This window comes from Echiichthys vipera (genome assembly GCF_963691815.1).
Source record: "Echiichthys vipera genome assembly, chromosome: 14".
NCBI classification, from domain to species: Eukaryota; Metazoa; Chordata; class Actinopteri; order Perciformes; family Trachinidae; genus Echiichthys; species Echiichthys vipera.
Genome location: NC_139839.1, coordinates 13162583 through 13178481, shown reverse-complemented (window position 1 = coordinate 13178481; position 15899 = coordinate 13162583). Strand labels below are relative to the sequence as shown.

At 42.0% G+C, this 15899-nt stretch overlaps 1 protein-coding gene across 2 annotated transcripts in view; it reads right to left on the bottom strand.

The window, feature by feature from the left end:
- LOC310957057 (neurobeachin-like) overlaps positions 1-15899 on the bottom strand; it is a gene marked incomplete at both ends in the record, with an annotated part of 95245 nt that overhangs the window by 59506 nt on the left and 19840 nt on the right. For both annotated transcript variants that reach the window (XM_083927476.1, XM_083927477.1), the window contains 4 exons: positions 219-340; positions 519-614; positions 2533-2633; positions 4265-4496. In XM_083927476.1, the coding sequence (XP_083783602.1) occupies positions 219-340; positions 519-614; positions 2533-2633; positions 4265-4496 (551 nt within the window). The remainder of the gene's footprint in view (positions 1-218; positions 341-518; positions 615-2532; positions 2634-4264; positions 4497-15899) is intronic.

The window sequence follows — 15899 nt, the reverse complement described above, 5'->3', positions numbered from 1 at the left end:
GATGTTTTTGATTCCTCCGAGACCGCGCTAGCAAATATATCAACGCAATGTCATAGGGGTCAAAAAAACAGGCATAGAAATGAAAGATTTGTGGCCAATAGAAACACTGTGCTGAAGTGAAGAAGAGTGGATCCTTAAAGAGGCTTTCAGTCCCAGTTCCCATTACAAGGATTTTATTTTTGTTATGTAATAATCTAGATGAATAGCGTTCTACTTACCAATAGAGGTACGGTTTGTCTTTATCCACATTGATGTTGTTGAGTGGATCCTGTCTGAACCAAGTGTTGATAGTGAATCCATTCTGGTAAGGCCATTTGGCAATTGGCGGCAATGCTATGGCCTGCGGGAGAGGATACGCACTTCAGATCAGCCCTCGCCAGTGTTAATAGCAATCATTATACCACTCAGTCAGTCATTACTTCGCAATCCAACTCCAATTAAGATGTGCTGACTGACTAGCAATTTGGGTGCACAAAGCACAAATCAGGTGTGTGTGTTCGTATATTGGTCAGTCTCACCGCTGCACTGCGTCCTGGAAAGTTGAAGAAGGTATCAGGACCATGTCTCTGAGGCATCTGGTTCAACACGGACAAGAGCTTGATAGCATGTCTTGGCTAGCGAGGAGAGGAGAGGAGAGGAGAGGAGAGGAGAGGAGAGGAGAGGAGAGGAGAGAGATTATTATTATGTCCCAATTGCCAACTATAAGAGGCACAGGAGGGGGGAGAGACTCTGTTAAAAAAAAAATCATGGTGTGACATCACAGCTCTACCACAACCCCACCGGATCAATAACTCTTCCATCACCTCTGCCCTCCCCCGACAACACCTCATCAATACCATGGCAACCCTTAATCGATCTGTCTCTGGAGAGAAGCGCTGGAAGAGGAGAAATTGAAAACGACTGGGAAATTGGTGTGAGGTGGATGGGGTGGGAGTAGTTAGTAGGAGACAGAGGAGGTACAGCGAGAGCGGTGAAGGGATGGATGATGGTCTGGATATGGACCACTGATCAGTGAACAGGGGTTGTTGATTCTCGTTGTCCTGGAGCCTTGGTAGAGGGGAGATTGACGAGAAGGGACGAGGGTGAACTGACTTGGCTAGTAGACACTGGCAGCTGTGAAAAGGGTTGTAACCTAACATCAGCTAAACCTCATTGGCAGGCCAATCAGCAAACTGCAGGGAGCGGTTAAGATGATGACTCCAAGTAGCACTGTAAGTGGCATTTGTACTAAGCACACCCGACGCTCAACTCCTGAATTAAGCTCATTAAGAAGTACTTAAGTAAACCTGACATTATAGCACAAAAAGCAGGCATGAATCAGCAACTGCAGGGCATATTTCTCCCCACATTTATTGGATAATTTAGGCTTAATGTCAGGTTAAAATCCTGAAGCAGTTCATTATGAGACTGGTTCTTATCTAGGTTTAAGTGAAAGAGAAAACGTTCTAATCACCTGCGACGTAGCGATGCAACTAACAAATCACATCTTCACAATGCATTAACCTTTCGATAATTATCGTGATTAATGGATTAGTTGTTTGGTCTGATTAATGTCAAACAGTGGTGAAATGGTGTTGATCAGTATTTCCTAAAGCCTGACATCAAGTCCTCAAATGTCCTGCTTAGTATTGACAATGTTAGTAAGTTGTTAGTTAGTGGTTATATAGAGTCTAAATATATATATGGCAGTGTATCCCTACCAAAGGGACACACCTAGAGAAAAACAATGCTGGATTCACACAGTGTTTCACCTTCAGAGCTGATTAAGCTGCCACCGTTTTTTTCCCAACAAAAATAACATACTCAACCCTCTGTTGCATTAATAATGTTGATTAAGAGGGAGAGAAAAAAACGTGAGCTTAATTGCCCTTGTCTTGACACACACTCGCAAATCAATCCCAACATAGATACACATCCATCCTCTATTATTCTAGTCTATTAGTACAACCACCCCATTAAGTGACATCCAGACTAATGACATACGAACAAGCTCATTCTGCACAATTAATCTGGTATAAAATAAATGTAGCTTCCTCTGCTATAAATTGTGGAATACTGGCCTATCAGGAGAAGTAAAATGTCTCATTTTTTAGCAACAACTAGTCCAGAGCCTCTTTGGATTTTAAAAATGTTCAAACATATAAAAAGTTGTGACGACATAATAATCATCAATTTAGGCGTTTCACCCAGAATTCATCTGTATGAAATATTGCTTTAACTTACATATGGGTTGTGTTACAGTATTAGAGAACATCAAAATAACTACGGAATGCAGTCATGAAAAGCTCTGGTGAAGTAAACAAAATCTAAAGCCACTGCGTTTATCAGAAACGATAAAAAGGCTTTTAAAGCATAACTTTCTTCAAAAATATGTTTTTTTTCTTTCATAATTGCTAAAACTGTCACTATTTCCTGCGGGTACATGACTACTGACAATCTGTGAAAAGCTCAAGTCATCTGTTAGATCCACTGTGCATGAACATACTTTACATAAAAAGTAACCACCTTGAGCTTTAGTGTCCACCAACTTACCCAGATGCCGTTGTCTCCCCTCAGCATACTAAAGAGCAGCTTCAGCTCCTTGACTGTGATGCTGTAACTGGCCATGACTCCCAGCATGTCCACCAGCAGGTCTGAGAAAACACAGACAGAAAGTGAGCACAAGAGAGCAACCAGAAAATGTGTTTTTGTAAACAGGTGAAGTCCTTAATAAAACAGTTTGTATACTGTGAGCATTAATCAGTGCAGTGTTTCAGGTACTCAGAGCTCCTCCACTGTATATAAAATACACACAATCTTGAATTTCAAGGAGAGCTCTTGTGCACAGCATTACGTAATACCTCAAACGTCTACACAACACTGTAAATTCTTCTTGCCTTAATATACGTATTGATTTGAATGAGACCAGACCACGGGACTTAGTCTCTGTAACATCATCCACAGGGTTCTAAAGGGTTAAAATGAAGCTCAAAGTAGGCAGCTCCCAGTGCCTGCTGCTGTCGCCATCTTGGCAGTGATTGGCTCTGCCCAACTTCAGGCTGATCCAAAAATGGGAAAAGACCTATGAAAAGACATGGAGCTGAAGCCGGCTGAAAGAAGCCTACAGTCTATTCTAGCCACCTGTGACAGCACCCACATATTACTCAAAGCTGCATGCCCTTAATTATGCAGAGCTTTAAGCTTCAAATGCAGTATAACGACCTGTCAACAACCTCACTACGGCAATGACTACATGTCAAAAAGAAGTCCAACACGTTAAAATACATCTTTTTGGAAAAAAATACCCTCCTGCCTCACTGACTTTCATTTTACACAGATCACAAACAGTTCGGTGTGGATACAGAAGAGGCACAGCACAACCAGCGAGTTCAATCTGCTTACAAAGGCTCTTCTTTACCATTAGGCCTAATAGATATGAAGAGTCCTCCCACTATATTTCATTAGCCAGAGCCCAGCAATAGGGAATGACACATAAAGCTAGCTCCCTGAGGAACTTGGTATGAGTGCAAACGTCCTAGATTCAAAAGCCCTGAACTCTGGTTTTGGTACGATCGATCCATGTAGGTCACTTTGAATCATTTCTTAAAAGTGTTAGAATCATGATTCAGAAAGGGAACCTGTGAGAATTGGCATTAAATTGATTTAAGAGCCGTATGCTCTGCTGTGCTGAGCAGTAATAAGTCACAGAACTTATAAAGCACATCATCCTGCGGCGGTAGGTAGGACAGAAAGGACACTGGGGCAGAGAGAAAGAGAGGACTCAGAGGCATCATTTAGGGGAAGTCAAGGTCACTGTGATCGTGTAGCGAGATGGTTGCTTCATCGCTTTTGCATTCAAGCCCAGATCGCAGCACACACAGAAACATACTGAAGACATTACTCTGCTTCTGCAGGGCAAACATCCACGTATACCTGTTATGAAGACAATTGGTTCTGAACTTTAAGAAAAAAAATACATTTACATTTAAATAATCATCAATTTATTTATTTATACATACATATATTTTTTGATGATCCACATAAAAATCTTTTTCCACCATTTTGACACGTATTCCTCCAGCATAAGCAGCTTCATTCTCAAGACATGTTGTCAATACGGCATGTGGCTTTCACTCTTTCGTCTTTATGGTGTTATTATGACCTTTCCACCTATGTACAAACCAGCCGCTGGATGCGGGAGTTGATGCCGTTGTGTGGTTTTGAAAGGCACTGGTGCGGTTGCTGCTTGACATCCCTATATGTTCATTTATGCTCAGTTGCTCACCTGCAATCATGTCATCCACGGTGCTCATCTTGAGCAACACCTGCTGGATGAGGCCGACCTCGGTGCTGGTCTGCAGGTTGCGCACGCTCTTGCGGAGGATGGCGGTGAACATGCTCCAGATCTCAGCCTGGCACGTCACCTCGCAGTGGGACAGCAGCTCCACCATGCAGCCGATGCTCTCCGCCTCCTGGATGATGAAGTTCATCTCCAGGTCAAACTCGCCGCCCACCAGCTGGAGAAGGGTGAAGACGGAGACGAAGAAAGCAGGAAGGGGAGGAGGGAAATGGTTTGGAAAGCAGAAAAGGGGCAGGGGACCAATGTTAAGGACGGTGGACGGTGGAAGCGTGGAAGAGGGGGAGGGGGTGAAGCAAGTGGGAGGAGAGAGAGAGAACAAAAACAGAGAATGATTTAGTGAAGCGTTTAACCTTTTGTCTGTAGGAGAGGTAAGCCTGGCGTCTGATGGATGCTGATTGTGGTAAGGAAAGCATTTCTTCTGCCGGGGGCCGCACATACTCCAACAAATAAATGTCCTTCATCCGTCCACACTCACACGCACACACACACACGCACACACACACACACACACACACACACACACACACACACACACACACACACACACACACACACACACACACAAACACAAACACTCACACATACACACATACACACACACACACACACACACACACACACACACACCACATCTCCTCTTCTGCTTTTTCTCTAATGTGAGGAGTGCAGCACTCTCCTCTGTGAACTACAACCACTCTCAAAATACAGAAGGCATAAAAATGTCCCCCTCTACTGTCTCAGATACACATATAACCATGAAGGCACGCACAAACAGATGCACACACAGACACTGATTAATACATATCTCTTGGATAGCATTAGTCAGAGGACATCATACTTTTAAAATCAAGTGCAAATGTCCTGTCCCTTAATGGATGGTGCACGATAATTACTTGTGAGAGTACAGCCTTCATATCATAGTGTTTTCACACACACACACACACACACACACACACACACACACGCGCGCGCACACACACACACACACACACACACACACACACACACACACACCACATGATCACATGCATACCCACGCAGTTCATCCTCAGCAAACTACACTATCCAGGAAATGGTAGGCATGGCAACCAACAAGCCAAGAGACCACCATTATGGTTATTAAATCAGATGGGACAGAAACGTGCAAAAGGTTATGAGACGCTAGCAGATGAAAGAATATGAGCTGAAATAAAGACACTGAATCGGACTGTGACTGTGGTGTTGGAGAAAATGGATAATTCAAGTATAGACTGTATGTTTCATTATGAGATGAAAATGAGAGAATAGTCTCTCCTGCTATATGGGGAGAACGAGTGAATAACAGTTTCAGGGTCAATTGCGCATCCAGTCAGAAGCGGTTCAAGGGTTAATTCTCATTCTGTCATTCATTCTGCACGTAGTTTAACAACTTTCAAACAAAAACAATGTTCTAGCTAGGGTTGGGAATTCATTGTTGTCTGTGAACTCTCAGTTTTTTAATTACTAATGCATTGCATAACAGTTGAACACATTGCTGGCTTGAACACCAACAACTGAGCCGTCTCCATGACAACTGAGCAAACTTGATCTGCTGATGGGAGCCGTTAGATGTGGATGAAAGCTCTGGAAATAGCAAGTAATTACCTTGAGTTGAGAATGGGGCTATTTTGTCAATATATTGCCCTCATTTACCGCATTGTGCTTTAGATATAATTTATATTACAATATTTGGCTGTGCCATTAGTGTGTGAATGTGTGTGAATGTTAAGCTGTTGAGCAGGTGGCACCTTAAACGGTAGCTTCGGCCACCAGTGTATGAATGTGTGAGTGTGAATGGGGTGAAGGGTGCCTGTGGTGTAAAACGCTTTGAGTGGTCGCTAAGACTAGAAAAGTACTATAAATGCAGTCCATTTAGTAATTCAGACATTTCAGACATTTAAAGTGAGGCTATGAAATGAATGAAATAGGAAATAACCCCCTATGTCTCAGAAAATGAAAAGGTAAAGCAAAGTAATCTTACACACACTTGAATTCACTCTGGGGTTTTGCTGCTTCAACCTCTGTTGGTTTGGTGCGACAAGTAGCTTAACAATGATAATGTAGCAAACTTGAAATATTTACATTTCTGGTTCAGTTCACTGACTTTGTGACTGCTGTTACAGTAGGTAACCGGTCTTTAAGTTGTGATGTAACACCCTTTCAGATTACTCTTTCCGGGTCCAAGCTGGCCCAAGCCTTGTATTTCTACAATGCTGCAGTGCTGTGTTCCTTGTTGTTTGGAACAGAGATGAGTTTTAAAAAACAACACTTTCCTATCGATGCAAAGGTGTCTCACTGAAACAAAAAAATGATCGTAAGATTCACAGGTTCAGCCACTGTTGTTGTTGTTGTTGTTGATTTGTTTGACGGAAAGCGTGTGACATGTCACTCAAGCTCCCTTCACTGTAACCTTCCTGCCACATTGTTTTCACTGTTTGAGGTTTGACTGACGCACTTTTAATTACATCATCTAGCTGCGCCCTCCTCTTCTGCAATGATTTAATGGCACACAATCAGAGAATTAGCCCCAGTTATCTCAAGGTGCTCTATTCACTGAACAGTAATGGATGAAAATGCAAAATCATTCAAAGAAGATCGAGGGCAAATGCTGGTCTCTGTGATAGGGCCATATACTATAATATTGACATAAAACGGAACATTAGCTGCAGCAATCATTAGCAACCCCAACATTTATCACATGTTGGCCCATCGACAGATTTGGTCTCAGCCCCTTTAGGATTAAGGGTAAGGTCTTATGGGCCGAAGCTCTTTTTCTTTTGCCTAAAAGGTTGAATGTAGAATCTTTATTAAAAGCTATATTTTCTTAAACAACAAAAAAAAAAACCCACAGGTGTTTTGAGGGGTACAGAATTAAAACATATTTATTTAGTCTGAATTAATATCTTGAAATTTTTTGACGGGTTTGACAATGACTTTCTCTCACCCTCTGTTTCCATTGTACCAGCCAATAGCGGCCGGCATTCCTGGTTGCCAGAGTTGTCTGTTGTTAGGCTACAGAAACAAGGAATCATTTGAGGGTTGAGAGCTAGCTAGCTTATCGATAACACACCACTCAAATAAAGACTTCCAGTTGAAGACTGGTCAAAGTTAAATACTGTTGTAAAATTAATTAATTTGTCGAAATATGTCGTTACCCTGTATGATTCATCACTTGACATGGTGCAGGCTGATACCTTTTCACACTCTGCAACGAACCTGGCAACCCAACTGCTGGAATTATTTTTTGTTGTTGAGACTACGATCTTGAGACAGTAGATGAAGGTGTTCTGCTCCTTCTCCATATGAAAGATCAGGTTTAAGATTTAGGGCCTCCTAATCAAGTGTACAATCTCAATATTCTTCTAAATACTCCTTGTTCCTTTCCTCCTCAGACGCAACAAATGCCTCTCATTTCTCCCTATCTTTCTGTACCTTTCTCTCCCTTCTTCCTCTCTCAGTGAAGAGAATTGATCCAGTGCACTCTGCGAACGCACAAGCACAGATTAGAAAAGGGCTCTGAACAAGGCATGGAATAAAAGGGGGAAGAATTAATTCATCACACATCGACTTTTCTCCCACTCTTCTGAGGTTCCCAATTATAAAGCACTCTGGGGACTACACCGTCCTACAACAGCTATATAACCTGTCTTTGTAGAACACTCGCTCATAGATACGCAACAAATTCGATGTGGGAAACACACACATCCCCAGGGTATATACCTACACATGTACAGCACAAGCATAATCTCTCTATGCTCACACATCCCTGCCGTGTAAAGAAAATCACAGCGAGATGAGAGGGGTGATGCAAACAACGGCAACACATTGAGTCTCGTGATCAACAATAAGGAGAAAAAGAAGGGCAAGTGCAAGAAACACCGAGGGAGAGAAAGAAGGAAGTGCCCAGATAATAATTATCTCTCCCTCACCAGAAGCAACATCTGGAAAGGCGACTAAAGCCTGGCTGACACTGCCAAGGGCCTCCTGCTGGACCAAGAACACCAGGTGACTTGAAGGAGGAAGGACAGTCAAACAGAGAGATTTAATAAAAAAATTTAAAAAAGGAAAGAAGATATGTGGGAGAAAATGTCCCTCAACATGAAAATACTCGCGTCGAATATATGTTCTCCATTTCGTGCGGCTTCCATTAAAATGATAGATGCCTGAGCATTTCCGCGCTCATTATTTGCTTGAGTAGGGCCTTTAATTGATGTATAAATAAACATGCTGACTAGATGGCAATAAGGTTGATCACAAGCAGCTTGAGTACACTTGGGCGCACTCAAGCGCTGTCACCATGCACACGGACAAAAGATGGCTAATTAGTTTTATGGGGGCATATGCGTGTTTTGCATAAACACTTGTAACTTCCGATCTCTTCCTTCACCCGACTCTCTGCACCCACAATGTCAGTTGCTAAACCTTTGTCTTTGCGTCAGAAAACCACTGGGAAAGTTCACACAAAGGGATGAGTAATCACATCAATGAGCGTGCACAAGAGGCTTTTACTACCCCAACACGTACACTGGGGGTTTAAGGCCACACACGAATAAACAGGGAGCCACATTATGCCGCATAATGCCACTCGCTTTAGGATAAAGGGGCTTGGCAGTGCCACCCCCTCTCGCCTCTGAGGCATTGTGAGCACTGACCTCACTGTCTTCTTGGCAACTGGTTGAAGACGTTTGTTTTGGCAGCACTATGGCAATGATCGCTCCCCGAGTACAGATCATGTCTGTATGTTCCATTCACACACACAAAAATACAGCAAGGAAACGAGCAGGTGAGTTAAAGAACCTGTCTCCAAGCAGTTGCTAAGGAAGTGACAACATCTTTCCCACAATCCGTTTCCCACTGGGTTTTATGAACATTTGACAGGTACACACTGGAGGCTGGAATGTGTGATGCATATGTGTGTGTGCATGTTATATGCCTCCTGTACATAGAATATGCAGCTGTGCACACTGAAAATAAACAAAACACATTCAAGAATGCATAATACTGAATTTAATATTCCCCTTGTGTTGTGACCGGGCAGAAAACTTTATTTCTTGCTTCAGAGCACTGAGTGTGTCATGACTGACCTTGAAACACTTCAGTAACAGTCTGAAATGTAAAAATATCTTCCGCTGGATTTATCACTGGTGACTAGACTACTCATATTGTGGAGTAGACACCACTTACTTATGCAATCTATGCGAGTTGTGGTTATCCCCTCTGGGATGAATAAAGGATTGAGTTATTGATTGATTGACTATAAAAGTTCTTTTCTTTTGTTGTTTTTTGTACAAATGCCTTATTTTCATACAAAGCCAGCCAATTCAAATCTAGCCCAGAAGCAACATTCAAGCGGCCCAGCAGAAACAGATAATTGATATGATATATAATATACGCTATCCTTTATCTTTTATAATGTGTTTTCTTGCCAGATTTGCTTGTGGCAAGAAAACAGACCACCGCGAAATATTGCTGCAGATCGTGAGCCAGCCAGGGAGCTCCACACCGCTCCTGCGTCTGCCCATCTATATTTCTTAGAAATAGCCTAGTATCGGGCGCTCGGTAGCTCTCTTGGTAGAGCGAGTCCTCACCGCAGCGGTCTGGTTTTGAATCTCCCCTATTTCCTATCAAACAAAGGTATAAAACGCCTAAAAAAAGATACATATAAAATAAAAAATAATAATAATAAAAAAAAATCCTAGTATCGCTGCTGTTTGTGATTGTGTTTTTGAAATTGTGTAATTATTCCACATTGGACAAGCAAACACGCACACAAGCAAACGTGTAAGTAGGCTGCTGATAATGTCTACATTTCTGTTTTTCATGTATACAAATCTTCATTCCTCAGTTTTAAAAATCTTTTGAATTTGTGATTGAACAGATCTTGTGTAAAGTATAACTTGCACACTTATGCGTTACCTTTCCTCACAGTGATTTCTAATTCTGCCCAGCTTTGCAGTGCTCCTCATTCCGGCCCTGAAAAGAAGCTGGCACTCAGCTTGGCATCGCTCTCACTGTGTCGGGATGTGGGAGTTTGAAGACGGGTGGGGGTCAGTGCCAGGACCATCTTCACGCCACAAAGAGCTTATATGAGCAGGCACCTCATCCAGCTAAAACCAGCTCGCATAAAAGGTTGGTAAAACAAACTCCCTCTGTCCATCTGACACTTTCTCAACAGCCACACTGCTCGAACAGAAAAAAGCCATTGTCATTGTTAACAGCTGCGTCAAGTGTTTTCTGCTGTTATCTCAACAAACCTTCAAATAAAACAACAAAATATGTAACTTAATTTGTCATTGCCTGCAACGCTGAGTGCCTGTCTGCCCTTTGGTGCTGGGCAAGTAGTGCAGAGTGGGTTTTTAGAGCATTTTTACGTGCTGTGACCATAAACAACGCTACGAAACTGGTGAGAATAAATCAAAACATTAGTTTGTAGGGCCGGCCCCATAAGTTGTGGGCCGGAGGGCTAAAGAATGAGCTGAAACTCGCTGTACAGCACAATAAAACCTGGGGGAATTATAGATTCAGGTAATGATTCTGTGCAGGTCCATCACTACAAACAGCCCCTTTCACATTGTCACAATGTTTTTACATTATCATTTGACTTATTTATAGCCACTTAAACTATTCAGCTAAGGTTGGGGAAAGGTTTTGGTCATGGTTTACGAGAAAGCAATGGACACACATCATGCTGAACCCTCCGCTCCTGTCGTCTCTCCGAAAGCTTCGGTCTTCATTCTGAAAATCAGTTGAGCTTCTGACACAGATTTGAAAAAAGCATCCCCCCCTCACTGTTCCACGATTCCTCACCCCCGAGCTCGTATCAACCTATCATCTACCTTAATCACTACCTGCTCAGAGTTTACAGAGAGGGAGGGGGCAAGGCTGGATGACCAGGAGCAGGGGAGACGAGGGGATTGGATGGAAGGTACGAGCCAATGGGAGCCATCCATCCCGTCAATTTCTATGCAGGCCTACAGCTGACAGACTGAATGGATTTTTTTGGTTCTCATTGCTATTCATATTTTGTAGATGCTACTACAGGACCATAATCGCTGTATAAATGATGTTGATAATAATTGCCAATTTTCCAAATCGTAGACCATAGCTTTAAGTGGTTTTGCAACGCTATATCAATGTCACAGTATTGGCGTTTGCTTTTGCAAGAGGACGATGATTCTTTGTAAGAACACAAGAGCTCTCTTGTCGAAAAAAAATGTTATCACTGCTCATTTTCAACATTTGAATCAACAACCATTGCTGCCATTGTATTTCTGGTCTCTGTTATCCCGTTTGGATAAGTACAGCAACTCACTGGAACATTCAGTTCCTCCGGGGCTGCCCATGCTAACAATATAAAGCCATGCAGATATTATTATTATTTATTTTTTTATAATACCCATTAATACTCATGTTTATTTTGTTCCAGAAAGGGAATGCTGACCAGTAAATTGTCAAGTTCCAGTTTTAAATACTGTCAAATAATCAGACAAATCAGAGGATATTGTGAAAATGCCATTTGATTCAGGTCTATAAGTCTTTTCAAAGAAGACATTTTAACTTGTCATCAAATCACAGGTGTTACTAATAACATTAACGATGGCTCAGTTCTATTAAAAGGAAGCCGTGATAGTGAGCCAACGTGAAAAATACCACAACCCTGAAGCAGCTAAATGGAAATAAAATGGTCTTCCATGAAAAAAAGTCCCAGTTTCTCACACTGGAACACGGGTTATTTCTTGTATGATGGGCAATTTTGCTACATAGTAAAATAAATATTTTTACCATGGTGATTTATAATTGTTTTTTATATAATGTGTGAGCTTGCCGATTTCAAAACTACCTCCCTATTTATTTGTTGTTGCTCTTTTTTCATATGGCTGGTTTTAACCTCATTAGTTTAAGCCTTTAATCGCCACTTTCTGAAAGGTGCCACATTAATTAAAACTATCATTATTTAATTGAAAACAATCTCACACAGACCCACCACAGCCCATTATGTAGTGCTGTGATGGCACATCAAACAAGCTATTACGCAGGCTGATTACTACGACTGACTGTTGAATATTGGATGACTCTCAAGGCCAAACCTGGCAAAAGAGGCACCTGTTGGTCATTACGACTGTCGGAGATGACAGGTCAGAGAGGCGAGTGGATGGTAAATAGCCACCTCCTCTGCCTCTGCACATTCAATTGAGCCTTTGGAGCTGGCATCATCAATATGCAACTTCAAAGCCCCTGAGAGTGAGCCGGAGAGGTGTGTGCATGTGTATTGTGTGTTAGGTGTGTGTGTGTATGTGTTGTTGGGGGTGTATGGCTCATTACTCATTTGTGTCCCAGCGAGTGAGCCACGGCCATTCAGTCCCTTTGTGCGCCGAGCGAGTGAGGAGACGAGAGGCCCATCTAGACATGAGATCACAGATTATACACTTAACGCCTTGCCGAGAGGGCTCGACAAAGCGCAGGAGAGCAAAATTAAAGGAGAGTGAGGGGAGAAAAAAAAAACAGAGAACGCGAGAGGGAGACGAAAGGGAGAAACCCAAACAAGAGAATGGATGGTGTGGTAGCAGATTGGACGGAAGAGAAAACAGTAATGAGAAAGTGTGTGTGTTTGAGAGAGCGAACAGGAGAGACAGAGCGAAAACGACAATGAGGGCGAGACGGCTCAATGCTATTGTGCTTTCTTATCAGGGTGATAGAGCGATTTTATGGCCCCACAGCCTTACAGTGTGCAGTGGAGGGGTTAGTGCTTTTCATGATGACCATAGCAAATCTCTCTCTAAAAAAAAAAAAAGAAAGATAAGGGGCTAAACTGGCCACTAAACACTCAATAATCCACACTCTGTTCTGTATGACCTCATTTTGGTTAACAGCATTGATCAGCAGCAGTTAATTCTATCACTGGCTCAGATTCACAGATAGGATAAACTTCTCTTGATATTTTGTAAGCTTTAGATTAATCTATTTGTGCTGTGGGCGGTACGAGCAGAAATTTGTATTAGATTTGTTGTTGTTTTTTAATTCTGGTCGGTTTCTGGTAATATAACGCTTACTTTTTTATGCATGACTTGGCTTTATTATAGGTTTATAGTTTTTTGCTCTCGGTAGTACTTAGACTTAAAAACAAGCCATTCATTGGTGTAATTTTGTAAATCAACATTTACAAGTTGCCATTGTGTTCTGCCCAGTTAAAGAGTTAGTTATAAGGGCACGCAGTTAATTGTGTCCCCTCTCAATACACAGCCTGCCCTGACCATAGCGATATATAACAATATTATATATTTTACTGCCTATTTCAGCTATGAACCGGTATATGAAAAAATCATATCCTACAGGAAATAAAAACTAAGGGCTGTAGTAAGCCAAGGAAAATCTTGCTCGACTTAAACTCCACCTACTCTTCAACCCACCGACAATCGATGGGGAAAAAGAACATGCACATTATGACTAGATTAACTACATTATCCACAGTATGCTTAGAGCACCCTACCTGCTAGCGTTGTGTGTACACCAAAGTGTTTCTCACTGAAAGCTGTGTTTTAGTAGTTGTTCATTCTTTGCAATTGGGTTTGCTGTGTATTTACACCTGCAGTGACGGGGTGCTGAGCATCTAGGTTTTTTTGGTTGCTGAAAGTTGAAAAATGTTCAACTTTAAATGCTGCTTTTGCAACTGTTTTTACCCAGCTTTCCAATCACAGTGAGGGGTAGCTGAACCTAATATATCTGTAAATATATTATATCTGTCCTCTCTCCCATAGGTGCTTCAGACTTCCCTTCATCCAGATCAAGTACTCGACCCGATATTTTTACTCCCGCGGATACACAGCACTCCAATTATCTTGCACAGTAGCTAGATTTTAGCGATGCCAAGAGACCGCTTTGGTTGATCCGGTAATCTGCCCAGCACCAGGATCCATGAGGGCTCACTGGCTATAAAAAATAAGGGTGATATATTGGCAATATCTGTTATAGCAAGAGTCATTGAGGCATTGAAACGATCAGCTGTGTAACGGATTATTCTATCCACAGAAATTATTGATTTAGTTCATTTGTCACGCACAACTGCCAAATGTTTGCAGGGTCCAATAAATACAGGGTTTGCTTCTTTTCATTGTGTTACACAAGCAAACATTCTGAATATGACATCTTGGGCTAGGTTAGTAACTCTGAAAAGCTGCTGTGAATGTTTGTGTGATAGAAAAAATAGAAAAGCAGCTGAGAAAAGGAAAGTTTGGGATAAGGGGTAGCAGTGGAAAAGGGCAGCGTATGTGTCTCTGCCTCTATGATTGTGATTAACAATGACATGTTGACTGACTGTAGCCTCAAGACACAGGGGAAGGAGGGGGGAGCCCCACTGGACTGTATTTCCCATGGGCCTCTGTACCACTGTCTGCACAGATGGCAGATGGGACAACACACAGCCCCCACTCATGAAGCCCTGTTCAGAGCAACCACATCACAATCACACATACACATGCTCGCATGAGTCAGCAAAAAAAAAACGTTTTTCACCAGCAAAAAAAAAATGGGACAGCGGAGCATGATGCCTAATGGGAGGATACACACTGCATGCTAAGTTACATTATGGATGTGTGATGAATGAATTGGAGTAAATTCTAAATGCTATGCAAAAATGTTCAGGAATGTGTAATGTCATTACGCTGTCAAACACTATCTCTACATTATTCCGTGAAGTAGCTACTTTGAGTAACAACATTAACATGAAGTGACAGAGGCACATGTTTTGAGTCTCCCAGACACACTACAAAACAACAGTGATCCCTTAAGGCAGTCAAGTCTCCTCAGTGACAGGAAGGAGATCAGAAGCAAAATCTGACACATCATTTGTAGAAGGTCTGCGGTAACTAATGCATAATATACCAAACTGCTATATTAATAAGAATCGATCCACCACCACACAGACTGAAATATCTAAACAATTATTTAATGAAAATCAACAATAATTCAGCAAAGATGTTCATGTTTCCTTCAGAATTGATTGTAATCACTTTGGTGATCTGGTGACTTTTCATGTGTATCGACCCAGTGCTAGGTTGCATTATGTGTTAGGGCTGTTCGTCAAGATCGCCTTAATCAAGTCCAAGTCAAGTTCAACACCAGTTGCAGTCAAGGCCATATCAAGACCAACTCTAAAGGCAGTCGAGACCAAGTCGAGAGCAAATCAAGTCCTGTTCAAGACCATGATCAGCAATAGTGTCTTTTCCTAACATCAGAAGACAAAAACAACTGTATTTAATCAACCAACAGCAAGTAAAACAAGAACACTGATTTTTTTCCAGCAGTAGCGTGCAGATGGCAGTTCATCCATCTGATTCGTCAGCCACACACAGCAGCTCCATGCAATTCCTGTTTTGACATCAACATTGTTCTAATTCCTCTCGCTTCCCTCTCATGCAGAAGCCATCCAATCTATCCTGTGACGGGAGACGTTTGACCAATCACAGGTCATAACAAATGCAGATGCATTTTCTGATGGCGCGAGTCAATGGCGGAAAATCCTGCAGATAAAGTTGCTGTTTCAGCA